Genomic DNA, 18,960 nt, shown 5'->3' with positions numbered 1-18,960 from the left:
CTGATACTGAAAGTAAAGGACCTCAGTACTACTTCCACCACTAAAAGGCAAATATTTTAAATCCAGCTTGAAGTCTGTCATTGAGCTTAATGTTCTAGATGTGTTTATTCCTGAATTATTACTATACGTTGATGTGGACCAAGAACAGACAAAACATCATGTGCCTCTCTCAGTGCCATTCATCTTGTTAGCATGGCTGAATTCAGTAGTCCATTTGGTGCTGATAACCTAATCTATAATGTAGTAAAGCTGATGCGGGATTTCTGTATAATGCAACCTTGCTTGAAAGCCCTTTGCAAGATGCTTCAAAGTAAAAGTACCTTGAAAGAATCTATAACACAAGGTCCAAGCCAACTTTAAAGTGATTACAGTGAAGACGGATACTGTTCTTCCATAGCTCTTGAAAAAATGGCAGTGAACATTTGTCTCACAGGGTATGACAAGAGCCTGAACATATACTGTAAATCTCTTCTCTCTTTTAATCTGGCTCTCCATCTCATACAAATTCAAACAAAAGACACATATGAGATGAACTTCATGGTAATGTGACATCATAACATTTTATCATGGTAACTTCCCAGGGTGTTCAGGGGTGGAGAGCAACACTTGCAACAACGTGTTCATCAGAAGGGACATAAAACCCAATACTATACCTCTGCTCCTTTCACACAATTCTTATTGAGAAAGACAAGAAAAAGGTCATCCACTGATCACTGCTTTCGTTACTTTGAAATCCCTCAAATATTGTAGCAGCCAAACACGATACCAGTATTGATTAGGTGCTGGCAAGCATAGACACAAAAAGAATACCTGCACACTCATTGCTCCTGTGGAGGAATTAGGTCAAACTCAACACGATAATTGTTTTATAGAGACAATTGGATTTCTTCTGTGATATTTACCACTGCCACCATCTGATATTACGTACTGTGATCTGTTAAAGATAGGAAATAAGTATTACAGTATATCTGCAATTGTATCACTTAGTGGTATAATACTAGAATCTGTATAAATGTATTTATTTATATAAAACTCAAATTCAAACTACTATAACTATTGGCATTTGCAGATAAATGTACCATGAAATTGAACTACTAAGTTAGAAATTTCTCATTTCAGGACACACACAATCTCACAAGTAATTCACCGTATCAAAATGTATCTTATGAGCTGTTACAGTATGATCATTGCACCAAGTGGCAAATCTTTAAAAAACAAGAAGCAGATAATCCAACGCCCTCACATAAACTAACATTTGGCTGTCCAAAAAAGATACACACATACACACAAAGATCAACCATAACCACACAATCAGTTCAAATCCAACTGAAAGATGTGATGATCCCAAAAGGACATTTATTTCAATTTTTTGTTTTTATTCAGCTAGCAGTAGGAGGTCTTTGTGGATCTGCAAAACACCATGACGACAGTAACAAAACAGGATTACATACACAGTGTCCCTCTTTCTATCTCCCTCTCTCACACACGCTCCCACTCACACACGCACACACACACACACACACAGACACACACACTTTAGATCTATGCACAGCATGATCCATCAATCCAGTGGAGCATGCTCCTGCATCACCCCAGCTGAGGCTGAGTGTTATTTTTGGGCCAAGGCTCGTCTCTGTTCACAGGCAAGAAGCATGCAAATGCAGGGAAACATGGTGGTAAGTGAACAGATACGTGCACACAGAAAGATTTTAAAAAAGAAAAAAAAAAAACACTTGTGCAAGCCACATTTAAATTAATCACACAGTGTGCACATGAGCTGAGGTGGAAAAGCAAAACAAAGAGCACACTGCTCTGAGATCATCTTCATTATCTCTTTGCAACAATATATTAACTAATAGGGGAGATAAGTATGCAAATTACTGGCACTTTTTAATAAAATTCTTGTTAAAAAAAACAAGGGTATAATTGTTAAAAGGGTTTTTCTTTTTGTTTTCTTCAAAGAATCATGACTCACTCGTTCACACCGCCTCCGTTTCTTTGACAGAAGAGTTTGCATTTATGCATCCTTGGGTTCAATGACAGCACAATGAAGTCACACTGATGACACTGCAAACTTTATAGCCAAATCAAACTAAGCCTTCTGCATTTCCTTGTTCCATTTAGCAATCCCTCTTGTCCTTTAAGGTTTTATCAGTATTCTGGAGATAGAGCATCACATTATGCAGCGCCAACTACCCTGGCATTATCTCTGCTTGTGACAGATCGGCCTGCCATTGTGCCTGCCACAGTGCAGTGTGCATTAACATTAAACAGCTTGGCTGGCCGTCTGCCTGTTTCTGCGTCCTCCAGGAATACAAGGAGACTCGGCAGCCATGAAGGCAACTTGGAAAGCACCTGTCACTGCCAATGGCACGCCACATGAAGCCCGTGAAATCCACCACCTGAACCCGTGCTTCACTTATTAACAGCAGTTCAAAGAAATGAGTGTTATGAAATTCAATAACACTGATGTACTCACATAATTTGATGCCAGGTCTGGATGCAGATAGTCGATGCCTGAAATGTTGACAATAATAAATGATTAAGTATGAGAGGGAGTGCTTTATGGAGGATAGCATGACCTTAAGTGTCTTGTGGCTATTACACCACAGTTTCCTATTTATTTAGTTTTGTCTTAATTTAATTCAGACAAAAACAAAGAAATGCAGTAACAATGGATATGGAATAGTGCTAAAACAATTAGTCGGTTAATGAATTGATTGGCGGAAAATTAATCGCCAGGAATTTAGATTATCAAAATTTTCTAGTTCCAGCTTCTTAAATGTGATGAGTTGCCATTTCTTTTCTAGTTATATCATGAAATTAATATCTAAACTACAAATCCAAGCATGTCACCTTGGGTTTTGTGCCATCACACATGATAAGTGTATCAAGTTGCATTAAGAAAAATATTAGAAGTCAAATTTGCCATTATGTGCCTGTTTATTTTTAAGATTATTTTACTTATTTACTTTACTTATTTCTATGTGTTCTATGTGTGCATTTTATCTGCTATCTATTTAAACACTATTATTATGACAATATATTGCCAATGATCTTTCTGCCACTGGTTGCTGCTGTGAACATTTATGCTAGCTGCAGTAAGTGTATCATTTTTAAAATATCAGTCAAGACAGTAAATAGACAAAGGCATTTATATTTGTGTCACATCTGGTTTCTGCTCTTTGACATTTTACTAGTGATACAGTAGCACTAATACTTCAGAATAAAAGTTGGCACAGCATGCAATAAAAAAGAAAAAGTTTTATTAACTCCAAAATTCTATTACATCTTAAAATAAATGGAAATGTTTTGATATTTTGGAAATATATGGTTTTCATCATACACTTTCTGGAAGGGTTTGTCTTATAATACATCACAGTCTGAGCAAGTTAGTCACCTTAAACAGAGAGTAACAAATCAGACTGAATGAGTACATATTCCTTACAATAAATTCAGCCTTATCAGTGGTCACCGTACATGTTCTGGAAAGTAACATTTCGTTAGTCATTGCATTGTTAATTAAACGGATGTGAGTGAAGTAGTTCATTTAATTATTATAATGGATATGTGCAGGTATAATTGAGTGCTTTCAGACAGCACCCCAGGGTACAAAACAACAGCACTTTATACTCACCATCGTCCATGATTGCGATGGTAACTCCTTTGCCCGTATAGCCCAGTTGCCAAGCTTCAGCCACATTAAGATCAAGCCCAGGGGTCCCGTCTGCCTGGCCTGTGTTTATCTAGTCACTCAGACAATATGGAGAACATCCATGACTCATGGCACCCAGGTGAGCCACCATTAGTAAATTAGTCAAAGTGGAGAATATGTGTGTGTGGGAAGGGGAGGTTATGGATAAGGACCACTTGGGGGTGGGATAGCGGAGGTGAGAGGAAGGGGAAGTAAATGTCAGCGATACGGCACATTCATCAGACTTGCCAGATGATTGACAGCAAGCTTGCCATGGCATAAAAGTCATGCTTGCCAGTTAGGGTAAACAAGTGGGGAGGAAATTAGGCGGCATGAATGCAGCGATGAGATGGCGCAGACAGTACTGGCTGGGCTAATTAGAGAATGAATAACAACATTGATTCAGAAAGTGTTGGGGAATATGCCTGGCCTCTGAGTAATTAAGGTGGAAGAATGTGGGTTGGTGCTAAAGGTCAGGCGGTGGGCAGACAGCTGCTTGGCTCATTACTCACCAGATACCACTGTTTGGTGAATAGCGGGTCACTCATGTTGACTTCAATGTCATTGATATTTCTGTAACCTCGCTTCTGACGACTGAAACCCTCTTGCTCAAAGACATTCTTCACCTGAGGAAGAAAGCAAAAGAATTATCAGATCATGGTCAGTCAACAATCAAACCCAGGTGCACAATAGCACGTATGATAGAGCACATAAGTTAAACTAGAAATTGTATTTCTCATGATGGGTGAGATGCAGGCACGTACTACTCTCAGCACAGGAAATCAGCAAACCCAGCTGTGCTCTACTGTAGCAAGAAGGCAGAGCATCATGTAAATCAAAGGGGCTATTCTTTTCTTCCTAATCAGAAGGGCTGCAGCTGGAGCCAAGGCCTCCAAACTCACCTGCCACACAAATGGTGGAGATTTTTTTTCCTCTCAGTACATTTTTCAACATTGCTGCAGCAATTACACTCACAAATACACTTGTGTTTCTTTGACTCATCAAAGACACACAGGCGGATGAACAGCTGTGTTTTGGATTACATATGCTTACTGAAAGCGGCCGCAATACCACTGTAAAGCACTGGAAGATAACATAGGACAGACCACATAAATGATAGGGATAAATGTCTTAGATGAAATTTAGGCTTGATTGCTTGATTAACTGGGGGAAGGCTGTCAACAAAATGATTGGGTGTCTTTGAGAATGATGTATTTTTATTTCTGCTACATTTAAAGATTCCACTCCCAATATGTAACCGCCTTCATGTTTGTCAGTAGATGTAAGATCGACAGTATAGCTTATCAATTTAGCCATTCTAATTTGAAACTGCATTCCATCTCATGTGAAGTTTTAGCGAATTTCATCAAATAACCACCTACACGCATTTGAAAAAAAAAAAAGTGAGGTTAAAGAGAAGTAAAGGAAGGGAGAGCCATTTAATCTATTAGAATCTGGCAGTATGGCTAAACCGAGCCTGAAGTGACGCTCTCAGTTTGAAATTTATTACCAACAATCTGCTTGTCACCAAGGTCTCAAGGACAATGATTTCATTTGAAGGTTTAGGTCCTTTTCTATCTCTCCCTGTCTTTCTTTGTGTGTGTGTGTGTGTGTGTGTGTGTACTAGAAAGGCTTGAAAATAGACTTTTTCTACATAAAATTGTCAACACTAAAAATAAATCTATACCTTAGATGCCTCATTGACAAAAAAAACCTTTAATTCCATTTTTATACCTGCATTTGTGGTGGTAATAAACGGTTTCAAAGATGCATCTTGGTTAAATGTTCCTCTTGTGCTTACCCTTGGCAAATTCACTCCAGTGTGACTGAGAGAAACAGCCATTGTCCGGTGTGTTTACCACCACAGATAAGAGAGCACAGCCACACTTAAGACGGCCTTTTAAAATGGCCAAAGCCTATTCATCCACATCTTTCTTTTATGGCATACTCTAAGCAATCAGGAGGCACACACGCAGTAAATTAGCACATCAGTTAGTCCTTTAAATGACAAGTCAGTCATGAAAAAAATGAAACCACATTTGCATGTTTATATTCAGTCTTGGAGGATTTTAAACTGGTGAAAATATTTTTACCATTGCTTTTTAATTATTAATAAAAAGTTTTGAATTAGCCTCATGTTATGTTTGTCATCACATCATTTAAGAGGAAAACTGCCAGCAGTTTCTACATTATCCTCCCATTTCCCCCCCGTTCTCTCCATCCATCATCCATTTATTCCATCACTTGGCAGGAGAGCTGGTATTTCCCTTGAGACAGCATGTCATACTGCCCACTCACAACATCAAACAGTGCCCATGCACTACCATCACTCTCCGCCTTTGCCTGCTCACAACTCACAACACTCCAGTTCACTTCAAATCAAAGAGCTGTGCTGCCTTTCTCCTCGTCCTCATTTCCCTCCTGGCTTTCCCAGGCATGTGTCCTTCAGGGTCAAGGCACACTGCTGATTCACAAAGATGTATTCAATTTTCTATTTCCCATGTTTATTTATTCACCCCCTTTAGTGTGCCTCAAATAGACTTTGAATGCATTTATCTCATGTTAAAAAAAAAAATGGGCGGAAGGAATCATGGATGGATGGATCGATGCATGGATGGACAGGGTGAAGGCACGGATGTGTGGATAAATAGACGTCTCATTTGCAATCAATGCAGGACTTGAGATGTAAAAGGACAGGAGAGGACAAGGACGAGTAAGCACAGAGAAAGATGCAGAGAGACACAAGGAAAAGATAGTGGGTGAGTAAGAAGTGGGTCAACACGACTCACTAATAGAGTCCAACATAGAACAGGGCTCCTGGGACACTAAAGAAATCCATCCAACAGTACATTCAGTGCTGCTTCTCAATTAGACATGGTTTTAAGTATGTTAAATGAGTGTGTAATGGCTCCTGTAAATTAAAAACTAATTTAATAGACTACTACAAAAGGTGAGATTCTTTTTTAACCCTTAAAACACTACCTTTTTCTTCATAAATGCTCAAATGCAAAAAGCTAGTCCCTTTCTTTATGACAAAAGTGCAGGTGTAAAACTGAAATGTGTCCACCATGCTATCTTGAAAGATGTGGGGGGAGACACTTCAGAATGACAAACAGGCGACATTAAATCAGACTAGCTGACCTCATCCATTCCAGAGATGCGCAGAAATCAATACCTGCAGTGTCGCATATGAGCATGTCAAGCATCTGATTATAACCCAGCATCTAGAATGTGGACCTGTCCGTTTTCGTGCTGTCTCACTTCCATTAGCTGCATTAGCTCGGTGGAGTGGCTCGCATTTATTTTCATTAGCACCTCTCACAACTGCAATTAGAGAGGTTAGTTCATTGTCTGCAGCAAGACCTCCACTCTCACCGCCCCTAACGGTGGACAGAGCTAAACACTCAGAGCTTTTATTTGGATAAGACACAGCACATCTTTCTTGTTTGCTTTATGAAGTAGAGCTGAAACCGTTTCTTGATTTCATTTAAAGTGTATCGACATAATATTAATCCACAGTTATTCTGACAATCCATCAATCATTTGAGTAATTTTTCAAGCCAAAAATGGCAAACATTTAGTGGTATTTAGGGGAATTCACAGCTTTTCCTTGTGAATATATTTGGGTTGTGAACTGATTGATCAGAAACAAAAAAAAGCAACTGTCACCATGAGCTCTGGGTAATAGTGATGGACATTTTTCTTCTATTTTCTATGTATTCTATTCTATGTATGGAGAAATAATCAGCAGATTCGATAATGAAAATCTACTTTCTCACATGTGCTCTAATGAAAATAATCTATAGTTGTAGCCTTATTATGAAGATAAAGTCTGCAAGTATTCATTAAATCACCCCACTTCCAAAAATATATACTGGAAAATATATTGTTACATATTGTTGTTGTTGTCTTCACAACAATCCCAAAATACAAAGGTGGAGCATAAAAAGCAAATACATTCAATTTTAGAAAAAAAAAAAAAAACTATCACCAAACTGCAAGCCTCTAAAGGAGAGTTTTAGTGAGTGATTTAGAGCTGGATATTGAATTAATGGCAGTCCACAGGGTTTCGAGTTGCCCTGATAGCAAAAACACAGTCCCTTTTTTGATGAAACAGAAAGAAAGTCAGAGAGCACCAACGGTCTATGATAGTATTACTGAATGTGGACATTATAGTTAAAAAGGGTCCAGGCCATGCAAGTGTCTATTTGTGTATCCCAACAGCAATGACCAACAAACGGTCACAGTGTTTTTCTGTCCTTGTGTTCAACATATCAACTCAGTAATAGTCACATGCAGTTGTTCAGGTTTCAGAGACTTTTTTCTATGTAGAAGTTCCAAAGTTTTAATTGTATTTGTTCAGTTAGTGGAAGGAAACGGTCCCTGAAGATTGGTGGGATGATTTCCTGTTGATAACTGTTGTCAGTCATCATTCAACTGGTGCTCCAGACATCATCAAGTACAGTACAGAAAAAAACCCACACAGTTGAACACAGTTTACACTGCATACTGTTGTTTACCTTAACTAGCAACAATAATTTTTGCTTTGATGTGTTTTTCTAGATACTGGCTCAGCAGAGTCAGTAGTAACCTTTGGAGCTCAGACAGTCACAAAATTGGAAGAGACTATAGAAACGTGTGAATGACTTTCTTTCTGCAAGGTGCATCCAACATATAAGTCCTGATTCCCCACTGTATTTTACATAAGTAGCCTCAGAATAACCACTGTCATGCAAAGTGAATGGGGTGACCATGCTGCTATAGGCACATGTATGCAGGAAACACACAAGTCTTTTCTTCTCAGTGTGTATCTCTGCGTGTCTTCTTACCCTGCGGTCTTTCTGGAGCCGCTGTCTGCTACGGGTGCTGCGTTTGCTCCGTCTCTTTGAAGTGTCCTGAGGATAGAAGTGAAAGAGCCCCTCTCCAAAGGGAAGCTGCGTAAAAAAAAAAAAAAAAGATGAGGAAGATGGCTTAGAAGCAGAGGCAGAGACAAAACAAACACAGAGGTAGCAATCAGAAAGTGTATGTGAGGCAAATCAAAATCATAGATCATAAATAGTGGAGAAGGACAGCAGGTCGTCCTCCAGGTGGGAAAAAGGGCACTGATTCTCTGGCATTCACCCAGGGTCTATTTTAAGGCACTAGAGAACAGTGCTGGAATCAACCATAATAAATCACAAGGGCAGGGAAATGAGATGCATCATCCAGAGCTTTCCCTCTGGCACTGTGCACAGATTAAAGACCCCCTTATGCTTTAGTAAGAGTCAGGGTGCAGGTCAATCCTCAAAATAAATGCTTTCAGATGCGCCTGTCACATCTAATGTGAAAATGAAATTCTTATGGGAGGAAGAGGATTATTCGTATACGCTGCTCTTTAATTCTACCAGGAAAAATCACAAACACAAAAAATACAAGTATAAATAATGTAGCCTACTTCCATTGAATGTTCTTTTAGAAATAAAGTTGTTTTTTTTTTATTGGCTGATTGCAGATCTATTTCCCTCTTTTATCGCTCTTTCCCTCTTTTATCTATCTTTTAGTTCACATCTTGACGTGTCTTGCGGTTTTGTGTCCTGGTCTAGTAAATTAAGCAACAACAGAATATAATTCAAACAACACAGACATTGTTTAATGATGCATATCCCATCAAGACAAATATAGCTGCAGATTACATAACCTGGGAGGCAGGGAGGCAGAAGATGGGGGTGTGAGTGGGGGGTGGTGGGGGTCTAGTGCCTACAAGAAAAGGAACTAGAAATCACAGATGCTGCGGTCACAGATGCTGCACGGCCACCACACAGATATCACAATATGATGAGTTACAGACTGATACAGTTTTTTTTGTTATTATTGTGGAGGTAAAAAAAAAAGAAAGAAAGAAGAGAAAATCCTCATTCAGAGCAGCTCGAGCACCCCTCTGCTCACTGCTACGCCTCACTGGCTAAGGCTCCAGCCAATTTCACCCACACATTTATTTTGACATGTGACAAGGCATACACAGTGTCAGGGAATCATTTCCATTGGTCTGCCATAAATGGCTTGTTAACGTCTTTTGACATGTTATGATGCGTGCTGCATTTGTCAAGCTCTTTAATAAGACGTATTGTCTCAGGTGAGTAAATGTCTGCAGGGGAAGCCATGTATGTCACAATAAGCAGTGTGAATACAATATGTGCTCTGTGTGTGAGAGAAAGGTGTGTTTTTGATTAATGTTAATGTAAAAAAAAGGATACCCTTTTGAACAAAACAAGGTAGTCAAAGCAATTTAACAGAAATACACAAGCATGTTCTCACCCATTAAAATGGGATTTAATGACTAAACACACAAAGATGAAATCTATCAAATTCCCTAGGATGAGATCACACCACAACTTCATGTTGTGAGAGAAAACAGGTTGTTCTTTTGTTTTGTTGTTTTTTAAAGAGCAGCTTTCACAGATGAGTCTTGCTCTGCAGGACACTGACATGGGATCATTTCATTGTTTCAAAAATATAAATGAATTTGGCCTGGGCAGAGTTTGAGTCCATAGCCAATGGGCCATAAGCCAATGGGCAACCTGCTTACTAGGGCCTGCATTTTAGTAGGAATGACGTCATCAAATTAAGAAGAAGTGTAATGAAGTCACATAAGAGGAAAAGCTTGAGAAGCTTCTTAGCATCTTCTCTGCTGGACTGTGTATGTTGCTAAATACAACGTGACTGACCATTTACGATGAAAGGATACAAATGTTATAGCTTATGTTTTAGCACTTAATGTGAATATTCTGATTTGCAATAATAAATTATTCATTAATGTTCGGTTTTGTCAAGAGACAGGCAAAAAAAAAAGAAGCTTATAGTGTCAGCAATGCATGGCAGCTTTATCAGAGCATCCCTACCTTTCGGGCACTCTGGAACCCATGTTGTGTTGCAAGTTGGTGCGCCTCATCCTGTGCGTCCTCGTGCAACTGAACCAGAAGATGGTCCGTTAAGGCTCCTTCTGCAGCCTGCGTCGCAAGCAGCAGCAGCGCGTTCAGCAGCACTATAAATCCCACGGCTGTCCCATGTCGGGGAGATCCACGCATCGTGTCTGGCTTGTGTCAGTCTGCCTGTCTGCCTGCCTGCCAGTCGGAGTGAGATCAGGGTGCGGGATGCTCCTGGCTGGTGGTGGGAGGAGGAGGTGGAGGAGGAGGAGAGGAGAGGACGAAGAGGAGGAGGACGTTAAGGGGGTCGAATTAAAGCTTTTGCGGACGCATCTCCTCGCTGTCAGCTGACTGAGACCGCTGGAAGTTGTATTTCATCGAAGTGTAGCCGCTTCTGACGTGAACCTGATCTGAACCTGCATCCTCAGCTTTCTATCTCTCCTCCTCCTCCTCTCATCTGTAATTCATTTACCTTCCTCGCTCGGGTAGTTTCTGCGCGTGACGTTGTACCAATGGGCTCAGGCGGGTGTGTCCCGTTGTTTCCTCCCCCGGATGAGCTCGGGGACACTTTTCAGCACCTTGGAGAATTCCTCCCATCATCCTCAGAGTTGATAGGTTTTCTATTGATCAGTATCTGTTTCTTGCCTCACCCAACCAAAAAGGACTGGTTTGCCATATATAGACTAGTTGTGGTGGTATATAATTTATAGCACGTCTACAATAGGTCTATAGATTTGACATAGTGTATACCTCTATGACCAGTCTGACCCTCTTTGTGTAGTGGAATGTAAGACCAGTCCTGCTGGACCATAATTGCTCATTTGGATGTGAACAGTTGTTAGACAGAAACCTGCTCTTATAAAGGCTGCTCATTAAAGCTCTCCTGCGGCTTCCCTGCTGCTATACGGTACATGAATGAGATCCAGAGCTGCTGTTGACACATTTAACAATGAGGCACACATGTGAGAAAGTAGAGAGTAAGAGGGAGAAATGAGCTCCCATGAGTGTGATACTGATAATTTCCTTTATACAGACATGGGTCAGTGAGAAGGCCTGTGTGTGCTTACTGCTGCACAGCTGGCTGTTTTGTTACTACTGTGGTCACTTCAGTTCAGCCATCAGGGTGTCATAGTAGGCACCTAACAGGACAGGTCATTGCCCTCCCTTATAAACATGACAGAACTCTATGTGTTTTTTCACATGAGCACGTGGAGTGGAGCAGGAGCATTTTGTTTTTCTGATTTTGAATAACACCACTGAAAGATATGTTATTATCTGTCGTAATTCTTTCTGCCCCGAGAACCCACATTGTCCATAAAGTAGTTTCATGGTTGCATGCTTTAAGTATCCAGCTGTCGCAACAAAATAGTCTAAAGACCTAAAATGAGATTTACAAAAATTATCCCTCTCATCTCACTAGTCCCCATATTTCAAATATTCAATGTTGCATAAATTTCAAGAGACAGCTTCATAAATCCCATTTAAATGGTGAATTCAGTGATGAGAAATTATTAGTTTTCATGCTCTGCAGTCTTAATGGTAAATTGTTTCACTTGTTCAGTAAAACGTGAGATAAAAAGTACATGGAGAGAATAAGAACAGCCTTATAAAATATGCATGTGCCATGTTTTGTGTTCATCTTTGTTAAGTCATTATGCACTTGTTTAAAAGATGCTAATCTATCACATGCAATGTTTGCTCTTATATAATATTATATAAAAGTTGTGGTAACAAGGGAGTGCAATAGCATGTGAATCAGTTATCACAGAAGTCTGGAAAAATAATGAGGGTGGATTTTCTTTAAGTGGATCCACTTTACTAATCACTGTTTCCATGCTCCCTGCAGACCTCCTCCCACACTCCTGCCATCCTGCAGCCCAGAGATTATTTATTTAGCTTGGGCAAGCCGGCATCCTTCCCTTCTCCATCAGCACACCATTCTTCAGCTCTGGGCCCTCATGACCGATCCACACTGCTGTTTAGACTGTTGATTCACACTTGAACTGTAGCCTCTACATCATCTCTATGTCTGAGTAAACCTGCAAAGAAAAACTACAGCATCTTCTGCTTTTAGACAGTGCGGGGGTTTTCTGACAAATCAATAACAGTTTACTGTATGTTGTGAGGAGTTGGTGTTTATATACCTTTAAAGCTTCTCCGTCTCCCACTGTGAGAAATAATACTCAAAGAGTACTGTATGACACCTCTGCTTACACAAGTAAAAGACAGTAAGATACAGGACCTCTTTCACAGCCCAAAAAACATGCTTTGATACTTCATAACATTTCATAAGTTTGCAAGAATTGCTTGTAAATATGGTGTAACTGACTTCAAACATAAATAACCGCACTGTAACTCATCTTTATATACTATATATTTCTTTTTTTCAGTGACTTTTTTGCAAGCAAGACTAATATAGGTTGTTACTTTATCACCCATTTAACACATAAAACATGAAAAACAATATCTAATAACAATGCTTTATGTTAATTTCCGTACTTTTCTACATATTTCACATTTTTAACATATTCCTCTGCCCTTGTCAGAGGAAAAGAAAACTATTTAAGGAAATTACAATGGTGAATTAATTTCAAGCATGCAGAAGTAAAGGTTCTGTGGGACACCATGGGGAAGTTAAGTTACTATCAACAAAACACAGAGGTTAATTTGGTAATTGTTAAACATTATTAAATATTTACACTGAATATCTCCTATGAGAGACTGAAAGTAGGAATGCTAAACAAATTAACTAAAGTCCAGTGTTACTCATGCTGCACAAGAGGCGTACAGACATTATTATGCATAGAGAATAAGGTGTATAGTGAAATGGTTAGCTACTACTAATATTCATGTTTTTTTCCATTCTTGCCCTTGGAAACAGCAGTTTCAAACAATAATTCTCAACACAAGCTCCAACTTCTGTGTTGCCTCTGCAGCTTTCAGTATTGTGGCCTGCAGTGGTTGGATGAACAAAGACAAAGATTTTTTCATATTTCAATTAAGAGCATGAGGTCCTGGGAAATACCTAAAAAAATGTATAAATTTCCTGAGGAAGCAACATTTCATTTAGCACAAGATGTTCATTCAAGTCATTGTTATTGTTAATCATTTATGAGGCTTCTTCATTCACTTTCATTTAATGATCAAATGTCACTTAATCCTACTAAAGTGGATTATGAGTTTTTACAGTTTGATCTTCAATTTGATTTTAATGTTAAATTAGTTTTAATACAATATTTGGAGGATTATCTCTTAATACAGGTTCAGATAACATCTTGTGCCCTTTCAACCATCTCCTTACAAAACACACACAGACACACACACACACACGTCTGACTTCCTCCTCATTTTCCTATTCTGTGGCAACTTTTGGACATTGGATATCTTACAATTTCATAATTCCCTTGTAGATCAGCTGTACAGAGATGACATAACATACATGGAGCTGGATGTGTATCTTCGGCAGTGCTGGAGGAGGAGCTGAAAAATGTGGATCTTTAATTTTTCATATTTGCCTGAGGCTGGAGCGGACGCAGTCTGCCTGTCAGTGTTTCTGCTATGAGTTTCAGAAACAGCAGGAGTGATTAGCCCAGCAGCTACAAGCTGATACTCAGCAGATAATCAAGCATGCACACACACACACAGACCATAACACACAGACCACAAAACCTTGGCAAAGCCCCTGCAACCTCTGCCACCAACCTTTCAACCAGAGTGGAATTGTTCACCAGCCCTGACAGACGAGGGTATTGATCTTTCACTCCTGCACTTTGTAGTGTTTTCAACGCGAAATCAATCTAGAAACACCCGGTGAGTCTGCAACAAAGCAGTTTTTATGCATTTTATATGCAGAGTTGATGAATAGTTTATGATTAAAGATCCCATTTATTTAGATGCTGACACATTCAGATGCTTTTATATTCATGTGAAAGCAAATGAGTGTAAAGTTACTTGGGAAACCTCAAGTAAAGACCTGCAAATGGAACTGTGAGCCTGTTAACATATTGCAGTCTCCTTCTCTATTAGTGTCACAGAAATGAAGAGCAGCACAGAGAGAGACAGAGATAAAAAAGACAAAAGCCTTCCCTGTAGTTATGCTGTCATTTCAGAGGCAGCTCTGTACTCTGCTGCTCCGTTGTGCCAGTGCTGATGCTGTGGGACAGGATGTCTGAGGGATAGTGAGTTGGGGGGGTTTGGGTACTATATCCGCATTGATTGCAGTGCGGATAGTGTCATGAGCCGCACTTCTGATGGTTTCATTCACGCTCTCGTTCCATCACTTGCTATGTCTCTCCGCTCCACTCTCTCTATATTATAGGAAGCTACCGCCTGTCTCTGGCTTCGTGAGATAAGATGCCGGCCTTCACAGGTAGATGGGTTATCAAAACCCACACACAACACTGGTCCTCATAATGTCAAAGAGGCTGACAAGTGATGACATATCATTACCCCGACGGCACTTGCTTTAGATCATTCAGTTTGCCTTCAGCTGTGGTCTTCTAGACATGAGAGCGGGCAGTTAAATAAAGAGTCTTGGGTCAATCATCAGATGCGGATCAATACAAACTCCTGCATAAATTGGCATATGTCAAATGCAAGTTTTGGTCTGTTCGCACAGGAGATATAAAGTCTCATAGTTCTGCTATTCAAGAGTAATCTGCCTACAAAGCTGCCAGAGTGAAGTCACTGGAAGGAAGGTTTAATTGCAGCTTCTCTATAAGCAGATATGGCTCTAACATTGTGTTGTACAGATCTATTACTTCCATCAGGCCAGCTGGAAAGGCAGATAGCAGGGAGCAGAGGGACAACAAGAGGTTACACTGGGCTTGATGTGCTGTGAGGTGTGGCAGACAGCAATGCCAACTCAGGTGGAAACACCGGCTCGATTTGTCATGGACCACACAACTCAGCACAGACGAAGATTAAATTGAACTCATCACTCATCTTCTACCTCACTCATTCACAGCTTTAATATTCCTCTGTCCTCTCTCTCTCTCGCTCTCTCTCTATCTCTCTCTCTCTCGCTTTCTTTTCTTCTGCAAATCGTTATATCATTTCCTCCCCCCTCTCCTGAAATTGTCATGTTACCGTGTAAGTGCTGTTTACATCCCCCCTGCAGGTCTGAGGGAGTCTCAGGAAAGACTGGGAAACATTTTAATTCATGTTATCACAACCCACAGCTTTTATTTGTGAGGTCCAGTACAACACTGCTGTGATGTTTTGATTTTTCTCTCTGTGGGGTGCTCGCTAATATGGACTCAATTGATATTCCTGCCTGTGCTTCATCTTAGCCTTGAACTAACCATGACCAAAATATAAAATATAAAGTACTGTAATACTTCAGAGTGTCTATTATGTAGTCTATTCATAAAGTGAATAGGTAGCCTATGTTTTATTGACGCAATGAGCCACATTTCCACATATCGGACATGCAAGTGCAACTTGATATGAACCGATTTATATACAGTATATATAAACTATAAAGTGATTAGGGTAAAAACCTAACAATCTCAAAGTAACTTGTGATTCAGCAAAGACTAACACTGCAGCAGTCTGTTGCAGTAAAAGTATCCATGCTTATTTTCTAATCATGCAATTAAACAGTTTTCCGGTGCTGATATAGTTGCATATGTCATAATTTAAACTTCCATTTAATTATTTTTTATCTATTCATTTTTTTGGCCACTTGGGCACAGCGGAAACAAGCTGTAAACACAACACTGGCACATTGTAAGTTGATGTGGTAGACTTTACAGAGCAAAATTTGCATTCATTTGGATGATGTTCACCAGCTAGTCACTCTCTTTACCTGGCTGCTGTTTGGTGCTAAGCAGACAGTGCACAGTGGAGTGTTTTTGTTTTGCTACGAGAGGAGTTAGAGTGAACAAAAACATTGAAGTTGCATGCAGAGAAATCAAAAGGATGAGTTCAAAAGCTTTGTGGTGCTAAGGGGAAGTGCAGGGTTGGTTGATAACTCTCTGTGTCTTTGTCTCTATGAATGACATTCACATTTGATCCATTGATAATGTAAAAAACATACTGACCATAGCCCCTTTAAGAGCGCACATTGGATTAGAAAGTTAGAGGCAAATAATCTACATCTACCAGAAAAAAATCAGTAAGCACTATTTTTATCAGTTTATTACTAAACAAACCACACACCTCATTATATTTAATCACAAATCACATCAAATCACAATCACATAAATCATCCTAACATGTTTCATATAATTAATGGGCATCAATATGTTTACATCTTTTATATTTTGAAAAGCAGTGAACAAATGTACATCCCATAATAATATTTATGTTTTATTCATCAACTGGAAGGATAAAGTGTGTGATTGTTTTCCTTTCGAGAAATGAAAAACAGCAATTTCTCCTCTCTAGCCTGCTCCTTCTATAAATCCCTGTACAAATGACACGTAAACTCTCTGAGTTCGTGCCAAAGCTCAGCCACAATATGGAGGAGAAAAAAGCGCTATATTATTAATAGTCTCTGGGAACACAATCCGCTATCAAAGCCTGTAGCGGTGCAGTTCTCACACAGCTTTCCCTTGCCAGCGGCGGTGGAGGTGCAGCAAGAGAATGGTACCACCTGCTTTTTTATACAGAGCATATTCCGAATATAAATTTTGTCTTAATTGGAAAAGAAAAACAACTGTGCGGGCAAAGATTAAGCGTAATCACAATAATTATTTCCCCCTGTGTGTTACTTATTTTGAGGTGAGTATGCTGTGCTGTCTAATGAATGCACCACCTAGGAGGGAATAAAAGGACATGCAAATTAACTTCAGAGATGAATCACGTTCATCGAGAGAGAATGAAAAAACATCCAGTCTGATTTGATTAATTAGCAAACTCACTCTGACTTTGAAGGAAATAACATCTTTCACGAAATTACTAATATCTGCATTAACATGGGGATCTACAGAGACATTGTCTTCATACAAGTGTATCAAGAGTTTATTCTGTGCCCTTTTTTATCTGCACATACTGCATACACTATCCCCAAGGTCTTCGGGGTCTTTGGGTTCCTGCTTTGCTGCTAATGAAACGTGTCCAAACAGTGTTAGCACCAAGCTGCAATAATTTGATTGTTGTCACTGTCGTACTGTCAGACTGGCAGTTTGGAAAATGTGTTTTGACCTTGACTCTGAGGTAGAGCAGTACTGCATTGTTTAGGCTGTATTTTGAGCAGAGCTCGTCTCCCAGCAGCTACATCTCTGTATCACATAATGGGATGATTTGTCAAGAGCACGACAGTAATCAGCCAAATGATATCAGCGGGTGCTTTAGAGTTTACAGTAAGTTTTTGGATGAGCAGTTCTCATCTCTAAGGCAAGCATTCATGCCCAGCGTGTATCCAGAAATTATGTTGATGTCATGACTGCTGTGGTTTAATTGCCATTACTAGTGTATCATGCTGAGTGTCCCTCAACGTGCCACAATCAAACACCTCAAACACATTTTCTGCTGATGATTTGGATTGGACACTGTGGAAAACATTACCTCAAAGTTAATTTTTCTAATCAAGCCTCCTGAGCTGGTCCCAGTCCTCAGCTGCTCACAGCACTGCCAACTTTCCCATTTCCTTTCCTGTGCTCATTAAGTCGTCAGCGAAGTCAGCCACCTCCAATCTGATGTCTGGGCAATTATCAGCTTCAGTTGGGCTGTGACGTTTGACGTTGCCACGTTCAACATCGCATGGCTTTTTAGGGAGTCTGATGAGACAGCCTGACCTTTGAGGCACAACAGGAAATAATCACCATGTAACTAAGGTGACTGTCACAAACTGTGTTGAGCTCCATGTCTTAGCAAGAGAGGTCACCCTTTCCATCTGTTTCTGTTAGGTTATAGTCATTAAACAGTGAATTTAAAAGTGTGTGTACTTCCTCAAAGGAAACACTTGATACTTATTTTCTCAAAAACCTAAATAGCCTCTTAACCTAGGGGATTGACTGCACAGCTACAATTAGCCAAAAATTCCCAGTGTTTAGCTTAGGTGGGAATGGAGTGTAAAATGCTCAGCGTCAGCTCATCAATTTGAGAAATGTTCCTGTTTTGCGAAGAGGCTTATTTCTGATGCATCTGTGACTACAGGAAGGGGACAGGCCAAGTGACCTTGGCAGGAGATGATGACAATGGGGCTGTATCACGCAAACAGCATAAACAGCATACACAGCAGTCTCTCTGTGTGGGCTGTGATGCTCTTTCCATTTTAAAAGGACATTAGGGCTAATGGTAATGGTATCTTAGAGGTTTCAAAGCCTCTTTCCAGTGCTGCCCTATACACTATAGCAGCCAAAGAGCACAGTCCATTAAGAAAGCAAACAATGGATATTTTTCATAGGCCACACAGGG

At 39.9% G+C, this 18,960-nt stretch overlaps 1 protein-coding gene across 1 annotated transcript in view; it reads right to left on the bottom strand.

Annotated features, from left to right (window-relative positions):
• The window catches only part of pcsk2 (proprotein convertase subtilisin/kexin type 2), a 30,027-nt gene extending 18,990 nt beyond the window's left edge, over nt 1-11,037 (bottom strand). The window contains exons 1-5 of the mRNA XM_056395638.1: nt 10,573-11,037; nt 8,524-8,628; nt 4,207-4,320; nt 3,638-3,746; nt 2,480-2,517 (exon numbers count right to left, since the gene is read on the bottom strand). Coding sequence (XP_056251613.1) covers nt 2,480-2,517; nt 3,638-3,746; nt 4,207-4,320; nt 8,524-8,628; nt 10,573-10,758 — 552 coding nt within the window. The 5' untranslated portion in view covers nt 10,759-11,037. The remainder of the gene's footprint in view (nt 1-2,479; nt 2,518-3,637; nt 3,747-4,206; nt 4,321-8,523; nt 8,629-10,572) is intronic.
• Nucleotides 11,038-18,960: the final 7,923 nt, after the last annotated feature.

The sequence above is a fragment of the Seriola aureovittata genome, chromosome 14 (assembly GCF_021018895.1).
Source record: "Seriola aureovittata isolate HTS-2021-v1 ecotype China chromosome 14, ASM2101889v1, whole genome shotgun sequence".
In the NCBI taxonomy this organism is placed as follows: Eukaryota; Metazoa; Chordata; class Actinopteri; order Carangiformes; family Carangidae; genus Seriola; species Seriola aureovittata.
The sequence above is the reverse complement of the archived record's forward strand: the minus strand, read 5'-3'. Positions and strand labels throughout refer to the sequence as shown.